This window comes from Physcomitrium patens, chromosome 15 (genome assembly GCF_059467195.1).
Source record: "Physcomitrium patens ecotype Gransden chromosome 15, ASM5946719v1, whole genome shotgun sequence".
NCBI classification, from domain to species: domain Eukaryota; kingdom Viridiplantae; phylum Streptophyta; class Bryopsida; order Funariales; family Funariaceae; genus Physcomitrium; species Physcomitrium patens.
Genome location: NC_143424.1, coordinates 8495212 through 8512781, shown reverse-complemented (window position 1 = coordinate 8512781; position 17570 = coordinate 8495212). Strand labels below are relative to the sequence as shown.

Below are 17570 nucleotides of genomic sequence, written 5' to 3'. Positions count from 1 at the left end.
GTTGCGGAAGGATAGATGTGATGTATAACTGCAGCCTGTAATGCAGGTTATTTATTTGCTTGTGTTGGAAGAAAAACAGACATTAACTGATCACTTGGATGTTCAAAATCACATGATATACCTTAAAAGGTCTCACTAGCCAGATTAGAAGCAACTACACTACTGCACAATGGTAGCACCTTAGGGAAGGCTATTTTACAGCTACCCTATTCACAGCGAAGCCGCTCATTTACAACTTGAGCTGCACTAAAAGCTTGTTTAAGCGTTTTCTTTCATTGATCGAGTCTTCTCAATCTCAGCACTCAAGATGTGGTTCAAAAGCGAACTGACGTTGTCATTTCTTGCCCTGCCACACAAAGATGAACAGACTTCTTATGAAAGAGTAGCCGAGCCATCAAATAAATCAGCTATAAATACAAGGTGTGCATAATTATCCTCAAGTAATTGAAAATCACATGTTATTTCTTACCTTTTAACCTTGTTGCGAGGATCACGAGGATCACGAGAAACTCTTCCATTGCCCTGCAGTTTTTGCTAAAAGAAAAGCATTAATCTGATTGTGATAGCAAAAGAATTTAGCATATAGAGAGCAATTATAAACCGATTCCTGCACATAGAACAAGCTTTGGTCGTTAAAGAGGTCAAACCTCATCATCTGATGAATCCCCGTCAGACGCAACTTCAGATTCTTTAGCAGTAGAATGCATTTCCATCTCTGCAAAGAAGGCTTCCAACACAAATGCTACCACCTGTTTCAACACAAACGTATATTTGAGTATATATAGTTTCACCACTTACAAGTGGTTGTCAACACATGAGCTCACACATTTCACAAATACTGAACCTCAGCTTCAAAATCTCAGATTCACATACCGTCAGAAACAGCTTTGAGATTTGGAACATACCAGATTGAAAAGAAATAGAACTGCGAGCACATAAAAACTCCAGAAATAGAACTGGGTCCACCACTTGCCAGTTACTTCTTGAAAGCCCTGGTACGCTCAAGTATTGAGTTCAGTCAGAGACACACAATTCACCATTTTCTGTTCATGATCTTGAAATTATCAATTAGGCTATTGCCAAGAATTAATTAGTTTATGAGAGTTTTGATGTGAACAATAGCACTTACATCCATCCATATATGCCAGTTTCCTGTAATGAGTAAGTCGAAAAGAACCACCATCCCAGAGGGAAAGTCGTTGAAATTCTTCACCATGTAACTGTGAATGGTTAAGTTTTCACAATTCATTCGGATTCATGCCTGTCAGTGCATAACGATTTGCAAAGGAAATACACACATTTTAAGTAGATTTGGATACTCATTCTCTTCAATAGCGCTGCCTGGAAGCCTCGGATTGCCATCGTATATGATACCACCAAATGCCTGTAAACACACCATCGACCAGAATACGAAGAAGTTATGCGTAGAAGACATAATAACCTTTTACATTTTCTCCGATTTTAAACTAGTTCTCAAATTTTCACCCAAGCAGCAAACCCATCAAAACAGAAGGCAAGTAAAAGTATTTACCTGGACACCTAGAGTACAGAAGAAACACATGATGCAGAAAGTGATGCCCAAGTAAGGCATGAGACTTGGAATGAGCTTTAAGAACGTCGACACCATGACTTGGTAACGCTCCATGAGGACCAACAGCCTTGTCAACCTCAACAACCGTGCAATCAAAAGATAACGAATCCTGCCAGTAACACAGATTGGGTTATTTACTAAGAAAATCAATTACGATGAGCAAGTGCAAGACTACTCCCTGACAATTCTATGGTCTATGAACTTGAACTTTGGCAGACTTCCAATGCCGGATTCATAAAACATACCATTCCTCGTTCGCAAAAAAGTTGATCTTGTTGGGTAAAGTGTAGGTCAATGTCTCCGCAACGACTGGTACATCACAAACTTAGTGAATTTGCATATATTGTTGCTTACATTAAAATAATAACACTAGTACATATACTGTAAATTAGAAAACTAGCACGAATGAACGTAAAGGACCGTGAAGGAGTCGCCATTTTTGCAGAGCAGAGACTCACCTATAGTCACTGTAATTACAAAATCGAAACGATTCTGAGCTGAACGCCAATAGTTATTGAAACCATAAACCACCACTTTAAGAACCATTTCCACCACGTATAGCCAACCTGCAATGATCCAGAAACAAATTCCATTGTTAAGCACCTTCAGAAATTAGAACCGCCTAAAATAAAATAAAAACACTGGTGCATAGTGAAAGCAGCATGAGAATACGAGCACACCAACGTGTCATTGTTGAGATATGATAAGCGAGAAATGGGTCTACCTAAAGCAAACTCGACATATTGCCAACTCTTCTGAGAAGTGCTGTTTTGAATATCCAGCTGCAAACCACGTCTCATTTTAGAAACTGAATGAACTGCATAAAAATTGGTTATGATCTCGAAGACAAATCATCAAATATCCGGACACTCATTGCAATTTGGATCAAGCACAGTCCTGATGAAGAAATAAGATTTGATGGTGCAGCTTACTGTTGTTTCGATTATGACGGCCACCAAGTTCACCAAAAGCATGCCAATCACAATTTTCTCAAACAAATCACTTCGCACAAATCTCTTTAATGCTTCAAATTTCTGTGAGTGATATAGCCTTGGAAACTTTTCCAGATAAGCTGGCTGCAACACAAATGAAAGTAGGATATTTAGAACTAGGAATGCCAAAATTTCGAACAACGAAGATGATAATGATGTATGATCTGTAGCTTCCTAGACGAATTCCCTTATGTAGAGTAGTAAAGTGAGTAATACATAAATAAATAAAGCACGTACGGTATTCAAGATGTTTTTCTTACCTCATCAGCTTTGTCGAACTTCAAAGAGATTGCGTTGCAAAGGTCAGCAAGTTCTTCCCTATTAATCTGTTCACGTACAGACGCAACAATTCATACTTCCAATATACTGGTGTTTGATACCAATTCTTGTATCATGCATAGCACGATTTTCGTGATGAAAATTTAAAGGGAGGGAAAATAAAATAAAAATTAAAAACAAAAAGAAACACAGGACGGGTGGCAAGAGAACTCCTGCGACTAACCTTGAAATCACCGCTGTCATCCAAGGCGTAGAAGATTGCCTCAATGTCCTCATCAGCAATGTGTGGCAGAGTCCTTTATTAGCATCAGAATCCCCAAAAGCCTCAAATCAGCATCTTTTCAGTGTCTCGAACAATCATAATCATGTAAATTTCATCACTCCTCGCAGGAACGTTTATTTCGTTCACTAGAAACATTAATGTATTTAATTTTATATGAGTATATACCTGTAGGTCTTAATTTCGTTGAACAGTTTACCGCACTGCTGTTTATCCAAGTAGCCTCTTCCCTGTACCGTCAGAGTTCTCAAGAAAATGTTAGACAATTATCCTACTTGAGTTTATCCATAAAAATTCAAATTGGCTGTTGGCCAATGACGTATGACTCGATAATTAAGCCATTGATTTTAATATAATGTAATCAACTTGTGCTGGACCTTGTGAGTCGACCATAAAAGTACAACTTCTCAACCACTTTTAGCGCTTTGTCAACCAAGGTAAATCTTAGTACCTGATCGTCTAGAAGATCAAATGCTGCACTTAAGACCTCCTGTCTCGCATTTTCCGCCTCCACCAGAAGTTTGGCTAACTATAGAAAAGCCGAATTCAACACTGAAAGTCAGGGTTGAATACGAAGAAAGTGTTTGCAATGGTCAACATTTTAGTGAGTCAAGATGGATACATTCAGGCTAGTGTAGTAGTAGAAAGCGACGAGATGAAAGATGAACTACCTGGCCCTTGAAGCTGTCGTAGACGACAGAAAGAACAAGATTGGCGACGAAGTACACTCCAAACAAAATATAGATTACGAAAAATATTGCTGAAAACCGTGATTGCCTGTACAATTTGTTTCATAAGAGACGTGAATACAAGTACTTACAAACTCTCTAAAAACTTTTCATATAGTTCACAGCACAGCTTTAAAACAACTTTACTCTAAGAATTCAAAACTATATAAAGCCGATATCATGCTTAGATTCCAGTCTCTAAACATCAGAAAGTAATAGATCGTGAGGAATTAGTGTGGCAATTTGTAGCAAGCTTGAATTTGAAAAAGTCTAAATAGATTGAAGCTACGCAGAGAACTCACTTGTATGCAGGAAGCCAAACGTCAGGATTATTGGAAGTAGTATAGAGGATGGACATTTGATAGAGAGTGTCCCCATACGTCTTAAACAAGGTCTTTCCTTGAATCGTGTCCTCAAAGAGAATAAATGCAAGCCAGCTTGAAAACAAGAGGAACAACAGAAGGAGCGCCTGTTGAGCAGCAACAGGATCTAGTTAGAACTTCACCACATCCACTTCTTTTAGGAACAATCAAATAGGAAATACAAGTAATGTAAAACTTGATACACGCCACTTGAATTGGGTAGTCGGATTACTTACAGCAATGTCCAAAAAATCTCCTAAGATACCTGCTAATGTTTTGACGCAGTCCCGCAATCCCCTGCCATCACCATAACCGTCGCGGATAATCAGCAGTATGTACATATGTTAGTCTTTGGAAACTCCTTACTGGCATCACATAATTTATTAATCGAAACAAGCTTAGCATGCGCTTACCGAAGGTTTACTACCACAATCAACACTCTTATGTAAGGACCCAGACGAAATGGGAGGTGCTCAATGGGACCCCATGGAGCTACGTAGACCAAATTAAAGATGGTGTCTCCAGCTAGCAACACTAACAATAACACCTGTGCATGAAATCAGGCAACAAGATGAGTTATCGTATCATCAATTAAAAATCAATTAATCAGAGGACAATGTATGTTTTCAATTTCCACGTGTCACTTCTATTAGCAGGATCAACAATGGTTTCTAAATAATGTCTTTAATCCAATTCTTTACACTCAACCATACAGTAGGTGCGAAGCGAATATTTTAATAACCGGGGCTCATTGAATATGAAAATGAAAGGCAACAAGCTCAACTTACTTTTATGTTATCAAGCCGAGTGTCCCAGAAAAGCTTGTTCCCATTAAAAGCAATAGGGAAGAAGGTATGCACGGCAAGAATTACCACGCAGGTTACCTGTGTAAAGAATAACACGAGATTAAATACACATCAAGCATCCATTCCAGAACTTAAGATGAACTTTGAACTGAAAATGTCCCTCGTCACTTGAAAAATCAAGTCACGCTTAAAAATGACCAGGGTTCTTTCACCAATGGAGACCAAATGGTTCAGTAGTCACTTCAAAAGAGTGCTAAGTTACAAACCTCAAGGATCAGAGATTCAGTTCTTGTCAAATACGGCAAACCTCCAAGGTAGAACTTCTCAGGATCCCCGCATGGATTAGGAAAGTCTTCTCTGCACCACAGAGGCACCTAGCTAACAACTGAAGAGATTACTTAAAAGAATAGAGGATTTAAAAACTGTACACTCCACATTCTAAGCAGACTGTAAGGAATTGACATCTTATGATCTAGAGGAAAGTGTTCAACTCCTGCTGGTAGTATTGCATCTAATACTGTGAAGGAAGCTTTTACAAAACAGTGAAGTCTAAATATTTCTCACATGACCTGCAGTTTCTGCTTACCTCAAAGAAGTTGAGTAGTAGAAGTATTGTAAGATTGAGAGCCCAAATAGGGTTAAGCCATATAAACCAAAAGTAAAGCTTGGCACAATGCTCGAAATTGGGTTGCTTCAACACCTCGACTGGTAACCCCACTCCATCATCTGCCTGCAATGCAAGAGCACGAGTTAAACATTTTTTTTGCAATTCTTCACTACGGCAGGATAATGACTTCACCAGTATAAATATCCACGACAAATGACGAGATTATTTGTATCCATGGGGTGATCGATTTCGTGCCATATCCTTCTCCGATCTGCTTCGCATTTTCTACAGCCAAGAAGAAGCGTCTTCCACACTAGCGCTGAGACCATCTCTGAAGCACAAGCTACGCAGAGCACTTGCACGAGCTTTGAGAATGCCAAGGCAGTTGCAGGCTGCGACACAAGGATTTTGGCTAATAATCGTCACGAATATTTCGCATGACCATGTGATCCTGTCTTAACCAAAAGTTGACGATTAGAAACTTTTGAAGCCCTACTGTAGCCGAAATCAACCTTCTCCGTTAAACAGAAAACCTTAAAAGCGGAACTCCACAGCCTTTGAGGTATATCTCTGTGTCTAATCAGCTCCAAGGGTATGATCTACGAGAAAGTTTTCTCAAGTCTGAATTGCTCACTTGATCAACCATGGCGGCAGCTTTCTGGTATCTGTCACCACCTGCAATGGCACGTTCTCGCCGTCCCAGCACAGTGCTTTCCACGCCATCTTGCCTCCGCGAATCAGCCGGAGTGCTTCCGCTTGGAAGCAAGGCTTCCTCCATAACTGCTGTACAACGACCGCTCAAGCAAATACAAAACTGTGTAAGGGGATCGACCAGTACTTCCTTCTAAGCTTGGGTGTGTAACAGATTCTTCAACCCTTCCCCTATCCGAGCAGTCGGTCTCATCGAGCAGGCTCTAGATCACGTTTATAAATTTATTTCTTGCAAGATTTTCAAGCTCTAGAGCAGCAGCGATGGCACCATAAAGACGGGAAAATTGCGGCTCCTTGTGCTGCCATGTCACCGAGTACTTGGTCTTCTTCGAGTGCTTCATGACACCTCGCAAGCTGATGTTTGCAGATCCTAGTCTTAGAAACTGATACCAAGCCTGACCTGTCATTACTCGATACGGATTGTACTCTGAACCAGATTGTAGGTTAGTGAAGCTTGGAGTCACTCAGAGGAAAGAATCAAAAAAGGTACTGTATCAGAGAAGCAGATGGCCAAGCAACAGACTGCCAAGTGCGTAGACATACAAAATATGTGCCATGTGGCCTTGGTACCCACAAAGTCAGACGTTGGATTTCTAGACGCTTGTATTTCTAAGTTGGTGGGACCTATTCTACCCTCAACTTCCGAAGACTGTGCGTGAAATTCTGCAAAATAAACACGTGTGATCCTTAAGACATAAAGGTATTTTCTCTTCTGGAAGCCCGAAGAAAGCCCTAATTTGCAAGGTGAGCGATGGTTAGATGATCGTCTCACATTCAGCCTTTCTTGCAAGACACCTCTCAAGTTTCCATCGATGGGAAAACAAGTAGATTCCGCCACCTTGACCCTTTTTCAGTGGATCCCACAAACTGAACTGAGTATATGCAGTATACTAACTTCGTCTTACTTTACGGATCTTTCGGTGGTAAATTTTTTTTTCCGCGAATACCGATTCCGTGGAAGTTGGACTATGGTGTGCGGTGAAGCACCTGAAATCATTGCAGTTACGTATCTGCAGTTTGTACATTAAGTTAGTTCCCCGAGAGGATGACAAAGCGCTTTACTGAGACTGCAATTTGGTTGATAGGCTGCAAAAACCGCGCCGTAGCAACGGATCATTCCCAGCACGTCTTTCCGACTCAACCTTATAATCCATTTCGAATACAATTTCATGACTGCCCACTACAGAGTTATGCTTACGTATCTCAAAAGTCTAGTCTCGCTGCAGTATTCGTTTGGCTGTAAAGTTTGATCTTAATTGAGAGTGCTGCAGTTCATGAATGGTGAAAGACCCTTCTATACCCTGTGAACTACTCCTGGATGTTGGAAGTTGTGTGCTCATTTGGTAACACAGTGAAAGAGCTCAAGCGTTCTTATTTTAGAGCAAAGTGAAGGTGCCAGCCATGTCGTGTACGCAGAAGCAAGTAGCCATCAGCAAATTCCAAAAGAACCTTATCGCCCTGCTGCAGCCCAATTTCTCTCTAGCTCCGTTCCTCACCGGGATTTTCATTGATCCTCCACTCTCTTCCTCTGTCTATTTTTTAGTGTGCCGTTCGTAGCAGGCTCATCATCAATAACTCGACCTCGGGTCCGGACGCATTCCTTCCTATAAATTGGTACTAATTATCCCTTGTGGTACTCATTTGGTATTCATTTTCGTGATAGCCGGGTGAGCTGTACATTGCCTGTGACTTCGCGATTGGTCGCGTTGAGTTGCGGGTACGGGATGTGGGTACCACTTTTGCGGAGGTTTGTGACCCAAATTTTACATGAGCAGTGTGTTATTATTCACCGCAAGAGCTGTCCTGGATGGTTGTGATTTTGTGGCGCGATGGAACATTTTCTGATTCGCTTACAGAATTACACTCAAGCTGTAGAACCCAAGTGTCAAATTTCCCATCTATTCAGTGTCACGTTGTAGAGCACTCTGCACACCTTTCTTTACTCTGCCAGGTTTAGCAGTGCAAATTTTCCATATTGTATCTGTGAGCATTTTGACATGGACTCCTTACAGAGATTCAATTGGCTACTTTCTTGTGAAAGAGTTAGGGGTGTAGAGTATTCCGTACCGGCTTAGAGGTCGAGATGGTCTAGTTTACTTCGAAGGATAAGGGAGATGTCTAGACCATAGCACTCGCTGATCATACAATCGTCCATTTTCCTCCGGGTGCGCATTTCGTATTAGGTTCCTACGGATTAAGTGTAGAGAAATGTACGCTCTACAATTCCTAGTTCTAAGACAATTGCCGCTGTATTCCGAAAAGCCTACATAATACTTTAGTAAGTGGGCTTCATCTTCAATCTTGGGTTTCAAAGTCCTTATCTCATGTCTTCTGAAGGATGATGATTTCTCTCTGTAGAAAGGTGGAAGGAGCTGCCGCCTTTGCATTCTCCAGACAATTGTAGCATGCCAGGTGAAATTACGAGGTTGTCATTAGTTTTTCAACTTTCTAAGAGGAGAATGTACATTATGCATAATCTATGCACCCAACCTTGATGCCTGACAATTTGGAAACCGAAGTTATACTCTGTTCAAAGAATCCTGATAAGTAGTCTCTGTTACGAGAATGTACAGAGAGTTACGAGGTGCATGTGGTGATCACTCTTAACAAATACTGACAAACTCGATTGCTTACAAGAGTTTGGTTATGATGTAGGGAGTTCTAAGAGATGGATCAACGAGAGCCGAACGTACCCATAAAAAAAATTTGCAGCTTTTATACATGTAGATACGGAAAGTGGAATTGCCTAGTTGGCAGGCCTGAGGAAGGCTTGGGCACTTGTGGGGCAAGAGCAACCACGGGAACCATGACTAGGTTGGGTCATGGTCTCACTCCTCTTGAAAGTACTGTAAACGCCCCTCAACTCCGAGTTGCTCAAAGTGGTTCCCATGGTTTTAGGCTTTTTTCTTCTGATGTTTTTATTCTTCGAGAGAAAAAGTGCACATCATTCTCGCCATTTCAAAATCAGATGAATAATCATGGCATCCGGAAGTCTGACCTTCAACGGTACGCCATTAGACCTCGGCGAAGCTTGGGGTGCAGAGCATCCTCTGCAGTTGCAGGGGCCGGAGACCTACCCAGCGAGCTTGCAGATGATTCTAGATCTGGAGTGAGTAAGTTGAAGCAGGGGGGCAGCAAGTGGTGGAATGAAAGGCGTGGCTGAAGCATTTGACATCTCGTCTCGTACTGCATTTGGAATTTTGGCTGTCATTGCCATCTCCGGTCTGCTGTTACCAATTTATATGCCAACCTCTGGAGTAGGGATGACTTTAAGAACTAGAGTACTGTCTTATTTAACACTGCTGCTCGGTTTCTACATGGCGTGGAATATCGGTGCTAACGACGTTGCTAACGCCATGAACACTTCAGTAGGCTCCAGTGCCTTGACTTCACGGCAGGCTGTCTTGACAGCAGCTGTCCTGGAATTCTTGGGGGCGTTTATGGCTGGCTCTCACGTGAGCCATACTAGGCAATCCGGTATATTAACAGCAAGTGTCTTCGCTGGGAAGGAGACCTTGATGTTTTGAGGGATGCTCTCTTCACTTGGAGCCAAATACCCCATTGGGGTTAAAGTAAAAAGCAGTAGCAAACGCATTACTTGTTGAGTAAACGGGTTAGCGCCTGTGTGAACGCAATGATTTGTTATGGTAACAGGTTGTTACCTTCCTTGTATTTCTGTCTTAGTTGCTCTCTGTGGAGTCTAGTCGAGAGGATTAGGCCTTTGCTATTCTGATGTTTCTAAAGTTGACATGGGTTGCAGAGCCCTCGTCGGATTCTGTCTCTGAGGAGTGTGTGTTTCCGTCATGGCTGTCCATGTTTTCTAGCTGTTCGCACCATTCTTGCTCGTTTCTATATGCATTATCGATTAACCGAAATAAGTCATCATCTGTTGTGTTTGTGGCTGCTATGGTTGCTTAGACGTGTAATCGTAAATCTGATGCTGTCGCAGTTTGCTGGCAAGGTGCGTATTGTTGAAGGCATTGGCATAGGTTGGGGGTTGTGTCTCTACATTGTCCATCTGTGCTTATTCTCTTAGTACGTTCTCTTTCAATTTCTGCTTAGAGTTGATGTACTTCTTGCTGGAGTATCTCCTTGCTTGGTGTAGGGCTGTGCGTAAGGTTTTCTTGTCCAGGGGTGTTGTGGGACGTACCGTCAGAGGGATTTGAGAGTTGTTGTGTGTGGTACCTTGTTACAGTCGGCACATCGGTCTAATTGTTGTGCGGGTGTCGCGATAGGTCTTTGAAGAGCAACTGTGTGAGGGGGACTAATTGCCAGGCATGTTCCTTTACTATCGCCTATGCAAAAACTCCGCTGGCGGTCCATATGTCCGTGGAAATTTTATTTTTCGCTGTCTGCAGTTCTTAGGGGTCTCTCATTGCGTTGGAGAACTCGCCACGCCTCCATTCTTATGTGGATTGTTGTTTTCCATGCTCTGTAAAGCACTAGTCTTGTATAGTATGAGGCTCTTCCCCTGTCGTATGAGCATCGACTACTTCATATATTCCAGAGTATAAGCGTGCGTGGTAGGAACCAGGAGGTATCGGGGGTGACGTGCACGAAGGATGTAAGCTCCATAGTGTGTTGCGTATTTGGAGTGTTGGGTCTGTATATGACCTTGTTCTAGATGTTGAGAGGAAGAAGTAGGGCCGCAGTGCATAATTGGTTATATTTTACCCACGCGGTAGTGATATGAGGGTAATCCCAAAACGCGTGCTGTATTGTTTCGATAGCATCGTCATTGCATAGGAAGTAGTGGTCATCCTTTTGCATCATTTGTCTCTATGCTCCTATTGGGATTCTGCCTGCAAATACTAATCATTGCATGGCGGAGACTTTCCTCGGGAGCCATGGGTGCCAAAGATTGTAGTAAAACTGCTTTTGATCTATATTTCCAAAGTTGAAGTCTCTTAGGTTTCCCTCGCCTTTGGGTGGCATTGCGATGGATTTACATTGTTGTTTGTATCCACGTTTGGTAATTTAGTTGAAAAATATGGTATCGGGGAGGGCTCCCTGTCTCTTCCAAGTTCAGTCTATTGGATCCAGTGGTAGTTGGCAAATGGGTTTGTCACCTACAAGCCAAAGTGTATGTCCTATGTCGGGCTTCTGTAGGGGGTTGTAGTCATTAAATATCTGATTTTCCCCCATGCATGATGTAATGCAGATTCGTTGGACTTCATTGTTTCCGAGGTGCATTGGTCCTGTGTTGGTGTACTCTAATTCTTTGGAGGAGCTGACAACATACTTAACTCCCTATAATGTTGAGTTTTTGATTTTGAATATATGGAATATCTCCATAATTGAGCCATGAATATCAAGTGTCTACCATTCTGAGGATGCGTACGGTTGTGCTTCTCCTGGGTGCCATGGCATGGTATCTAGGATTTTTGCAAGTTGTGTGGTCACCCTTCTGCTTCCTATGTGGTGGTGCAGGGTCTCCTAGTTGTGCCAGGTTGCTGTGATACTGTCCTAGAGGTCTCCATAAGTTCTCGTACCCTTTCTCGCCCATAGATGAGAGTCGTCTGGGATGTGTTGATCCCACATAGTTTCATCCCGGGCTCATAGTAGAGTGTTGTTGTAGATTGGTTGGCATGTGATTTCATCCAGGTAGGGAGGGGTGTTTTGTTATAGGTAGGCTTGAATGCATTGCCACACTTGGCATATGTTATTCCATAATTGGGATCCTTCACTGTTGACCGCTACCTTGGAGCCCATTATCCAATGTGGACTAGGATACCAGGTTTTGCCCTTACGAAATTGAGTCTCTGCAACTCGATATCGGAGCAGGGTCTTCTAAGGTTCTAGTTTGGGTGTCATATCTCTTGTTATCAGTTTCGTGAAGAAAGCGCAAGTTTGTAATTCAGGGTCAATAACTTTCAGTCCTCCCTGTGTCAAGAGTTGTGTCAAGGGTTGAATGGTGGTGATCCCTGTGTCAAGAGTTGTGTCAAGGGTTGAATGGTGGTGATCCCTGTGTCAAGAGTTGTGTCAAGGGTTGAATGGTGGTGATCTAGTGTACATTACCACGTGCGGTCCCTATGACGATGTCTGACCATAGGTAGTTGCATACTAGTGCCCTGATGTTTTTGAAGGCTTTAGATTCTATGCATACACAAGAAGCTATGTACCATATGGAGGTTAGGATTACTTGATTGATAATCATAGTTCTTGCAAGTAAAAGTTGCTTGGATTTCCATTTGATGAGTTTTGAGGTAGCTTGGTGAGTTATTTTGATGAGTTATTTTGATTCTGTTTTCTTCTAGAAACATATGAAATTCCATCAAAAATCCCAAGTATCTCATTGTTATTCTTGGTCGTATCCAAGGGAGTCCTTATTGTTCTTCCTATTCAAAATCTTTTGGTTTTTGTGATGTTTAGATTGCTAATTAATTTTTGTCATTGAGATTTGGTAGTATTTTTCTAATATATTCATTGCTTTGTTTGGGTTGTTGGATTTTGTTTTTAAGAATAAAGAAGTGTCATCAACAAATATAGAGTTGGAATAGTAAATTTGGTTTGAAAAAGTTAATTCTATTGCTCTATTGTTTTCATCATCAAGCATATATCTTAGGATATCTTAGGGCATCTTAGAACATCCATAGAAAATAAGAAAAGGTGGAGAATTAAAAGGTAGTTGAAACAAGATAGGATTATCTTTAAGATTTAAGATTCTTTTAATTCATAGCAATATAAATCCTATCACAATGTAGGATAGTGTAAATGAGAACAAAATTGAATAGAATTAAATAAAATGGAATATGAAAGATTAAACAAAGCAAAAAAGAATAGTACCAAATTGAACAGAAAAATTTAAAATCAAATTTTATTAAAAGAAAGGGACTAATACCATATTTAATTAGGCATTCAAATGGTCCTAATTAATTTAATTTATATTTTATTTAATCATTTTAAAACTTTTTAAAATATTCTTAATGGTGGGCTTCAATTACATAATTATTTTAAAACTTTTTAAAAATATTCCATGGTAGATCTTATATAAACCACCAACTTAGTCTCAATTCTAGGAACTTTTAAAAACTTTCCAAACGTGGCTTTAATTATTTATTTCTATGCATCAATAATATAAATATCTTATTCATATCTTGTTATAATTAATTCTCTTCTATTAATGCAGAAGGTCCTCATTTTGTTCTCAATGGAATCTCCAAATTGTTTCTTGATCATAGGTGAAACTCTGTGCAGATTTTTATATTGCATTGTCGATGGAATAATCTTTTTAAAGGACTTTGTATTAAAGTTTTGGATGTCCATTGTTGTGACAAAGGTAGCAATGCTCCAAAATGCTGTCTACTTCATATTCTTGTTGGTCATCAATCATAATTAATGGTGGTGGTGGTGGTGGTTGGTATTGATTCAAAAAGCAACTTGATTTAATATGAAACTTCTTGAGTTCTGAAACATGAAAGATTGGATGGATTGAAATATGTGGCAGAAGTTCAAAGCAATATGCAACATCAAAAATCTCTATAAAAATGCAAAAAGATTCAAGCCATTCATGTGTCAATTTATAAATTTCAATTAATGTAGCAAATAGAAAGTTGGCATTAAAAGATAACACTTGGTCGTCCTTCCAGAAGGTCTTATGTTGTTGATAGTTATTTGTATATTGCTTTCGTTAATTTTGTGCAATAAAAAAATAATATCATGCCTCTTGTAAGGTTATTGTAAGTCATTATATAAACTCCTCTATTATCGAATTCTTGATGTCAATGGAATGATAAAGAGTTAGTGTAACAAGGTATAGATAAGATATTTGTATTTTTGATATATAAGGATAGATAATTAAAACCATGGAAGTTTCTAGAATTAGAGTTAGGTTAGTGAATCAAGTAGGATCCATCATAGAATATTTTAGAAAGAGTTTAAGATGATTGTTTAAATGGGGCCTATCATAGAACCTTTTAAAAATGGCTTAAGGCAGTTATTTAAGTAGGATCTACCATAGAATCTTCTAGAAGGAGTTTAAGATAGTTATTTAAGGGGGATCTACTACCTAAGAATATTTTAGAAAGTCTATGGTGGTAGAACAAAGTATAAATAAGATTGGCTAGAGTCTTTTGGAGTATCTGGTTAAGTATGGCTTTTGATCTTTTTTCTTAATACAATTGGATTTTGTATCTTCTTGTTTTGTTCTATTCTATTTAAATTCTAGTTACTCAGTTTTATCTTTTGTGTTCCATTCTATTTGATTCTGTTCAATTTTGTTTTAGTCTAATTTGTCTTACATTGTCATGAAGTGTCATGTTACTATAGATTAGAAGGATCTTGGATACTTAAGATAGACCAATAATGTTTCATTAGTAATAAAAGAAGTATTAGACTATTTTCTTTTGATAGTATATTGATATTCATCATCTAGTCTAAGGTTAGTTGTTGTGGTCACATTGAGTACTGTGTTGAGGCTACCATGAGCTACTCTTAAAAAGTCAACTAAAAGTTGAAAAGGCATTATAATAATAAAATCCAATGGAGAAATTACAACATAAGAGATATGGCAGAGCAATCCCAGATGGAGGCTCAAATACGACACCTTTTAGGCTAGATATCTACTTTGCAAGGATAAATAAAAGCCTCTAGTACAATGGAGTCGACATCTGCTAGACTGAAAATGAATAAGCTTAAATCATACTCTGAGACTTCAAGACAAGAAGATGTATGTCAATGGCTCTTCAATATGTGACAATACTTCTAACAATTTGGAGCAAATACCATTGAAAGAATTATATATGCAAACAACTATTTGAGAGATATGACAACCATTTGGTGGCAACATTGAGTTCAAAGCTATGAAGCTTAAGGTGGATTTTGTGATTGAGAAGAGTTTGAGACCAAGTTTACAAATCAATTTTGATCCATCAATAGAGAGAAGGTAGCAAGTGATTAGTTAGTAAGTCTTACACAATCTATGTCGATGCTAGATTATGTCTTCCGATTGAAGTCCTTATGTCTCCAAATTGACAATGTTTTAGAGGCAGAGATGATGGATCAATTCCTATGAGGTTTGAAACCTAGGGTCTAGCGAGAGGTGGACCTAAGGAATCTATAAACATTTGAAGAAGAAATTTAGATTGTAGAGAGGGTCAATATTATAGATTTTAAAAATCATGGAGCATGACCTATAGTATAAAGTCCTATGCTATTATCTTATATTATAGCACAACAAGCAATTCCAACAGAGATTGATGCCCTACAAGAATCATTGACACTACAAAGGCAATAAATATTGGTGCAAAAAGAATTGTGTTTTTATTGTCAAGAGCCTGGCTATTAGATTGGAAGTTGTCTAAAATGTCAAAATTTAAGTACTAGCCAAATAAGGGAGGTTTACAATCTCAAAATTCACCAAATTGATAATAAGACAAAGCAGAAAAATATGACTTTCTAGTAAAAGCACCAAAAGTCAATACTAGGGATATCTACTGTCCCATAGAGACAAATGGCATGGCCTCAAAAAATTGTAAAAAGAATCAATTGGTGCATTTAACGGGACTACTAAAAAGACAATTATGTGAAGTGCTTGTAGATTGTGACTCTACAAAAAATTGCATCTCAATTAAAATCGCCAATTGAATTGAAATTAAAACAAAGGCAATCAAAAGAAAAAGTATGTATCTTATAGATGATCGAAAGAATGTATTGAGTGAGACATGTGAATAAGAAATCTTAAGGTTGAGTGACACATGTATCTTAAGATAGAAGTTTAAGATAACAAAGATAAACTATGATGTTATCTTTGATATGCCATAGCTAAAGTTGAAAAATAAGCAAGTTGATTGGATAGCAAGGACAATCTTCTTTAGAGATGGTAGATATAAGGTGGTTCTTTGTACCTCTGCATTAAGTAAAGAAAAAAGACAATTTGCAACTAAAGACTTATTCATAGGGACGACCTTTATGAAGAAACAAATACAACATAAGCAACTTATATATTTGGTGTTTCCAAATCTTACATCAATAGTAAAAAAGATAGTCAAAGGAATAGAATGGATTAACTCATACGAGAATATCGGAATGTCTTTCTAATCAACCGAACTATTAGCATGCCTCATGATTGAGTTGCTCCTTTTCAAATAGAACTATTGACTAGAGCCAAACCAACAAGTTGACTAATTTATTGCTTAGCACTAAAAGAACTTAAAGAACTACAAAAGATATTAGATGAATTCTTAGAGAAAGACCTCATTCAAGAAAATACATCACCATGGAGAGCACTTGTATTCTTTGTACACAAGAAGGATGGTGGACTTTGCCTTTGCATCGACTATTGAAGCTTCAATATACAGACTGTTAAAAATACATATCTACTTCCATCCGTGGATGAACTTCTTAACCAATTTCAAGGTGTGATTATCTTTAATAAATTAGATTTTTGAAATGGCTATTGACAATTACCTATTACAAGAGAGGATATAGAAAAGATGGCATTTTGTACCTGCTATGGATATTTTGAATGGTTGATTTTACTTTTTGGTCTTATTGATACTCCAATTTCTTTATGGATTATATGAATAGATTGTTTTGGGACCTTTTGGACAAATATATATTTTTTTTCATTGATGATATCCTTGTATATAATAAAATTCCTAAAGAGCATAAGCAATACCTATGAAAAGTGCTATGCTATCTACAAGATAGTTGCTTCTATTGTAAGTGTGATTATTATTTTATTTATTCTACAAATTTCTTTCAGAATAAACTTGTAGAGGGAGATTCAAAAGCAAGGTAAGACTAACCACATGAGCATACACATTAAGGTCATACAATTAACCATATTTCAAACCACTAAAAATACCAAAGAATACTACAATGCTTTTTCTTACTAACAATACTCCTTCATCAACTAATAATAATAAAGTGCAATCCTACACTCTCAAAAGACCACTCAAAATACATAAATTCTATCCAACACCAAAAATAACAGACTTCCACTATAATCAATCTAGCTTCATACAATTTCTATAATCATAGACTTCCTCTGTTAAAACATACATAACTCTCAATAAACAACAATCATAATCTTCCATCTATGAATAATCTTCCATAAAATCTGATAACAAACTCTTAATATCTTCTCATAATAATTCAATCATATACTACTCTAATTACATATTCAATATCTTATAAATCAATCTGTGATTTATTCCACAAATTTACTTCATAGTGATCAAAACTTAAAATAAAAAAATAAACAAGAAACAA

At 38.6% G+C, this 17570-nt stretch overlaps 1 protein-coding gene and 1 pseudogene across 5 annotated transcripts in view; one reads left to right on the top strand and one right to left on the bottom strand.

The window, feature by feature from the left end:
- Window positions 1–18: 18 nt before the first annotated feature.
- LOC112292695 (two pore calcium channel protein 1) lies at window positions 19–7034 on the bottom strand. Of its 4 annotated transcripts, none has more exons than XM_090256362.1 (24): window positions 6280–7034; window positions 5901–6096; window positions 5625–5768; window positions 5305–5412; window positions 5021–5116; window positions 4646–4779; window positions 4469–4529; window positions 4173–4339; window positions 3814–3919; window positions 3594–3671; window positions 3311–3372; window positions 3086–3158; window positions 2844–2909; window positions 2524–2667; window positions 2316–2373; window positions 2050–2157; window positions 1837–1900; window positions 1532–1700; window positions 1320–1384; window positions 1130–1220; window positions 906–992; window positions 648–749; window positions 470–522; window positions 19–346 (listed from the first exon to the last, which is right to left on the bottom strand). In XM_090256362.1, exons 2-24 carry the CDS (start codon window positions 5925–5927, stop codon window positions 259–261), a joined length of 2151 nt encoding a protein of 716 aa, XP_090112488.1. In that variant the 5' UTR covers window positions 5928–6096; window positions 6280–7034; the 3' UTR covers window positions 19–258. The 4 variants fall into 4 exon arrangements, with proteins under 4 accessions (XP_090112488.1, XP_090112487.1, XP_024397208.1 ...); XM_090256361.1 differs by having other exon boundaries at window positions 470–534; window positions 6280–6415; XM_024541440.3 differs by lacking the exon at window positions 5901–6096 and having other exon boundaries at window positions 470–534; window positions 6280–7033.
- A 942-nt stretch (window positions 7035–7976) lies between these two features.
- Window positions 7977–17570, top strand: part of LOC112292699 (inorganic phosphate transporter 2-1, chloroplastic-like) — a 49717-nt pseudogene continuing 40123 nt past the window's right edge. Inside the window, exons 1-2 of the transcript XR_016506669.1 lie at window positions 7977–8103; window positions 9012–9922. The product of XR_016506669.1 is annotated as an inorganic phosphate transporter 2-1, chloroplastic-like (transcript). The remainder of the gene's footprint in view (window positions 8104–9011; window positions 9923–17570) is intronic.

Excerpts from the sequence above, each read along its gene's own strand:
- LOC112292695 (XM_024541440.3), bottom strand. The coding sequence starts at position 6,423 with ATGGAGGAAGCCTTGCTTCCAAGCGGAAGCACTCCGGCTGATTCGCGG. Across the intron at positions 4,530-4,645 it reads ATTGTGGTAGTAAACCTTCG|GGGATTGCGGGACTGCGTCA; the intron begins GTAAGCGCATGC and ends TGGTGATGGCAG. Across the intron at positions 1,901-2,049 it reads TGTAATTACAGTGACTATAG|TCGTTGCGGAGACATTGACC; the intron begins GTGAGTCTCTGC and ends GTGATGTACCAG.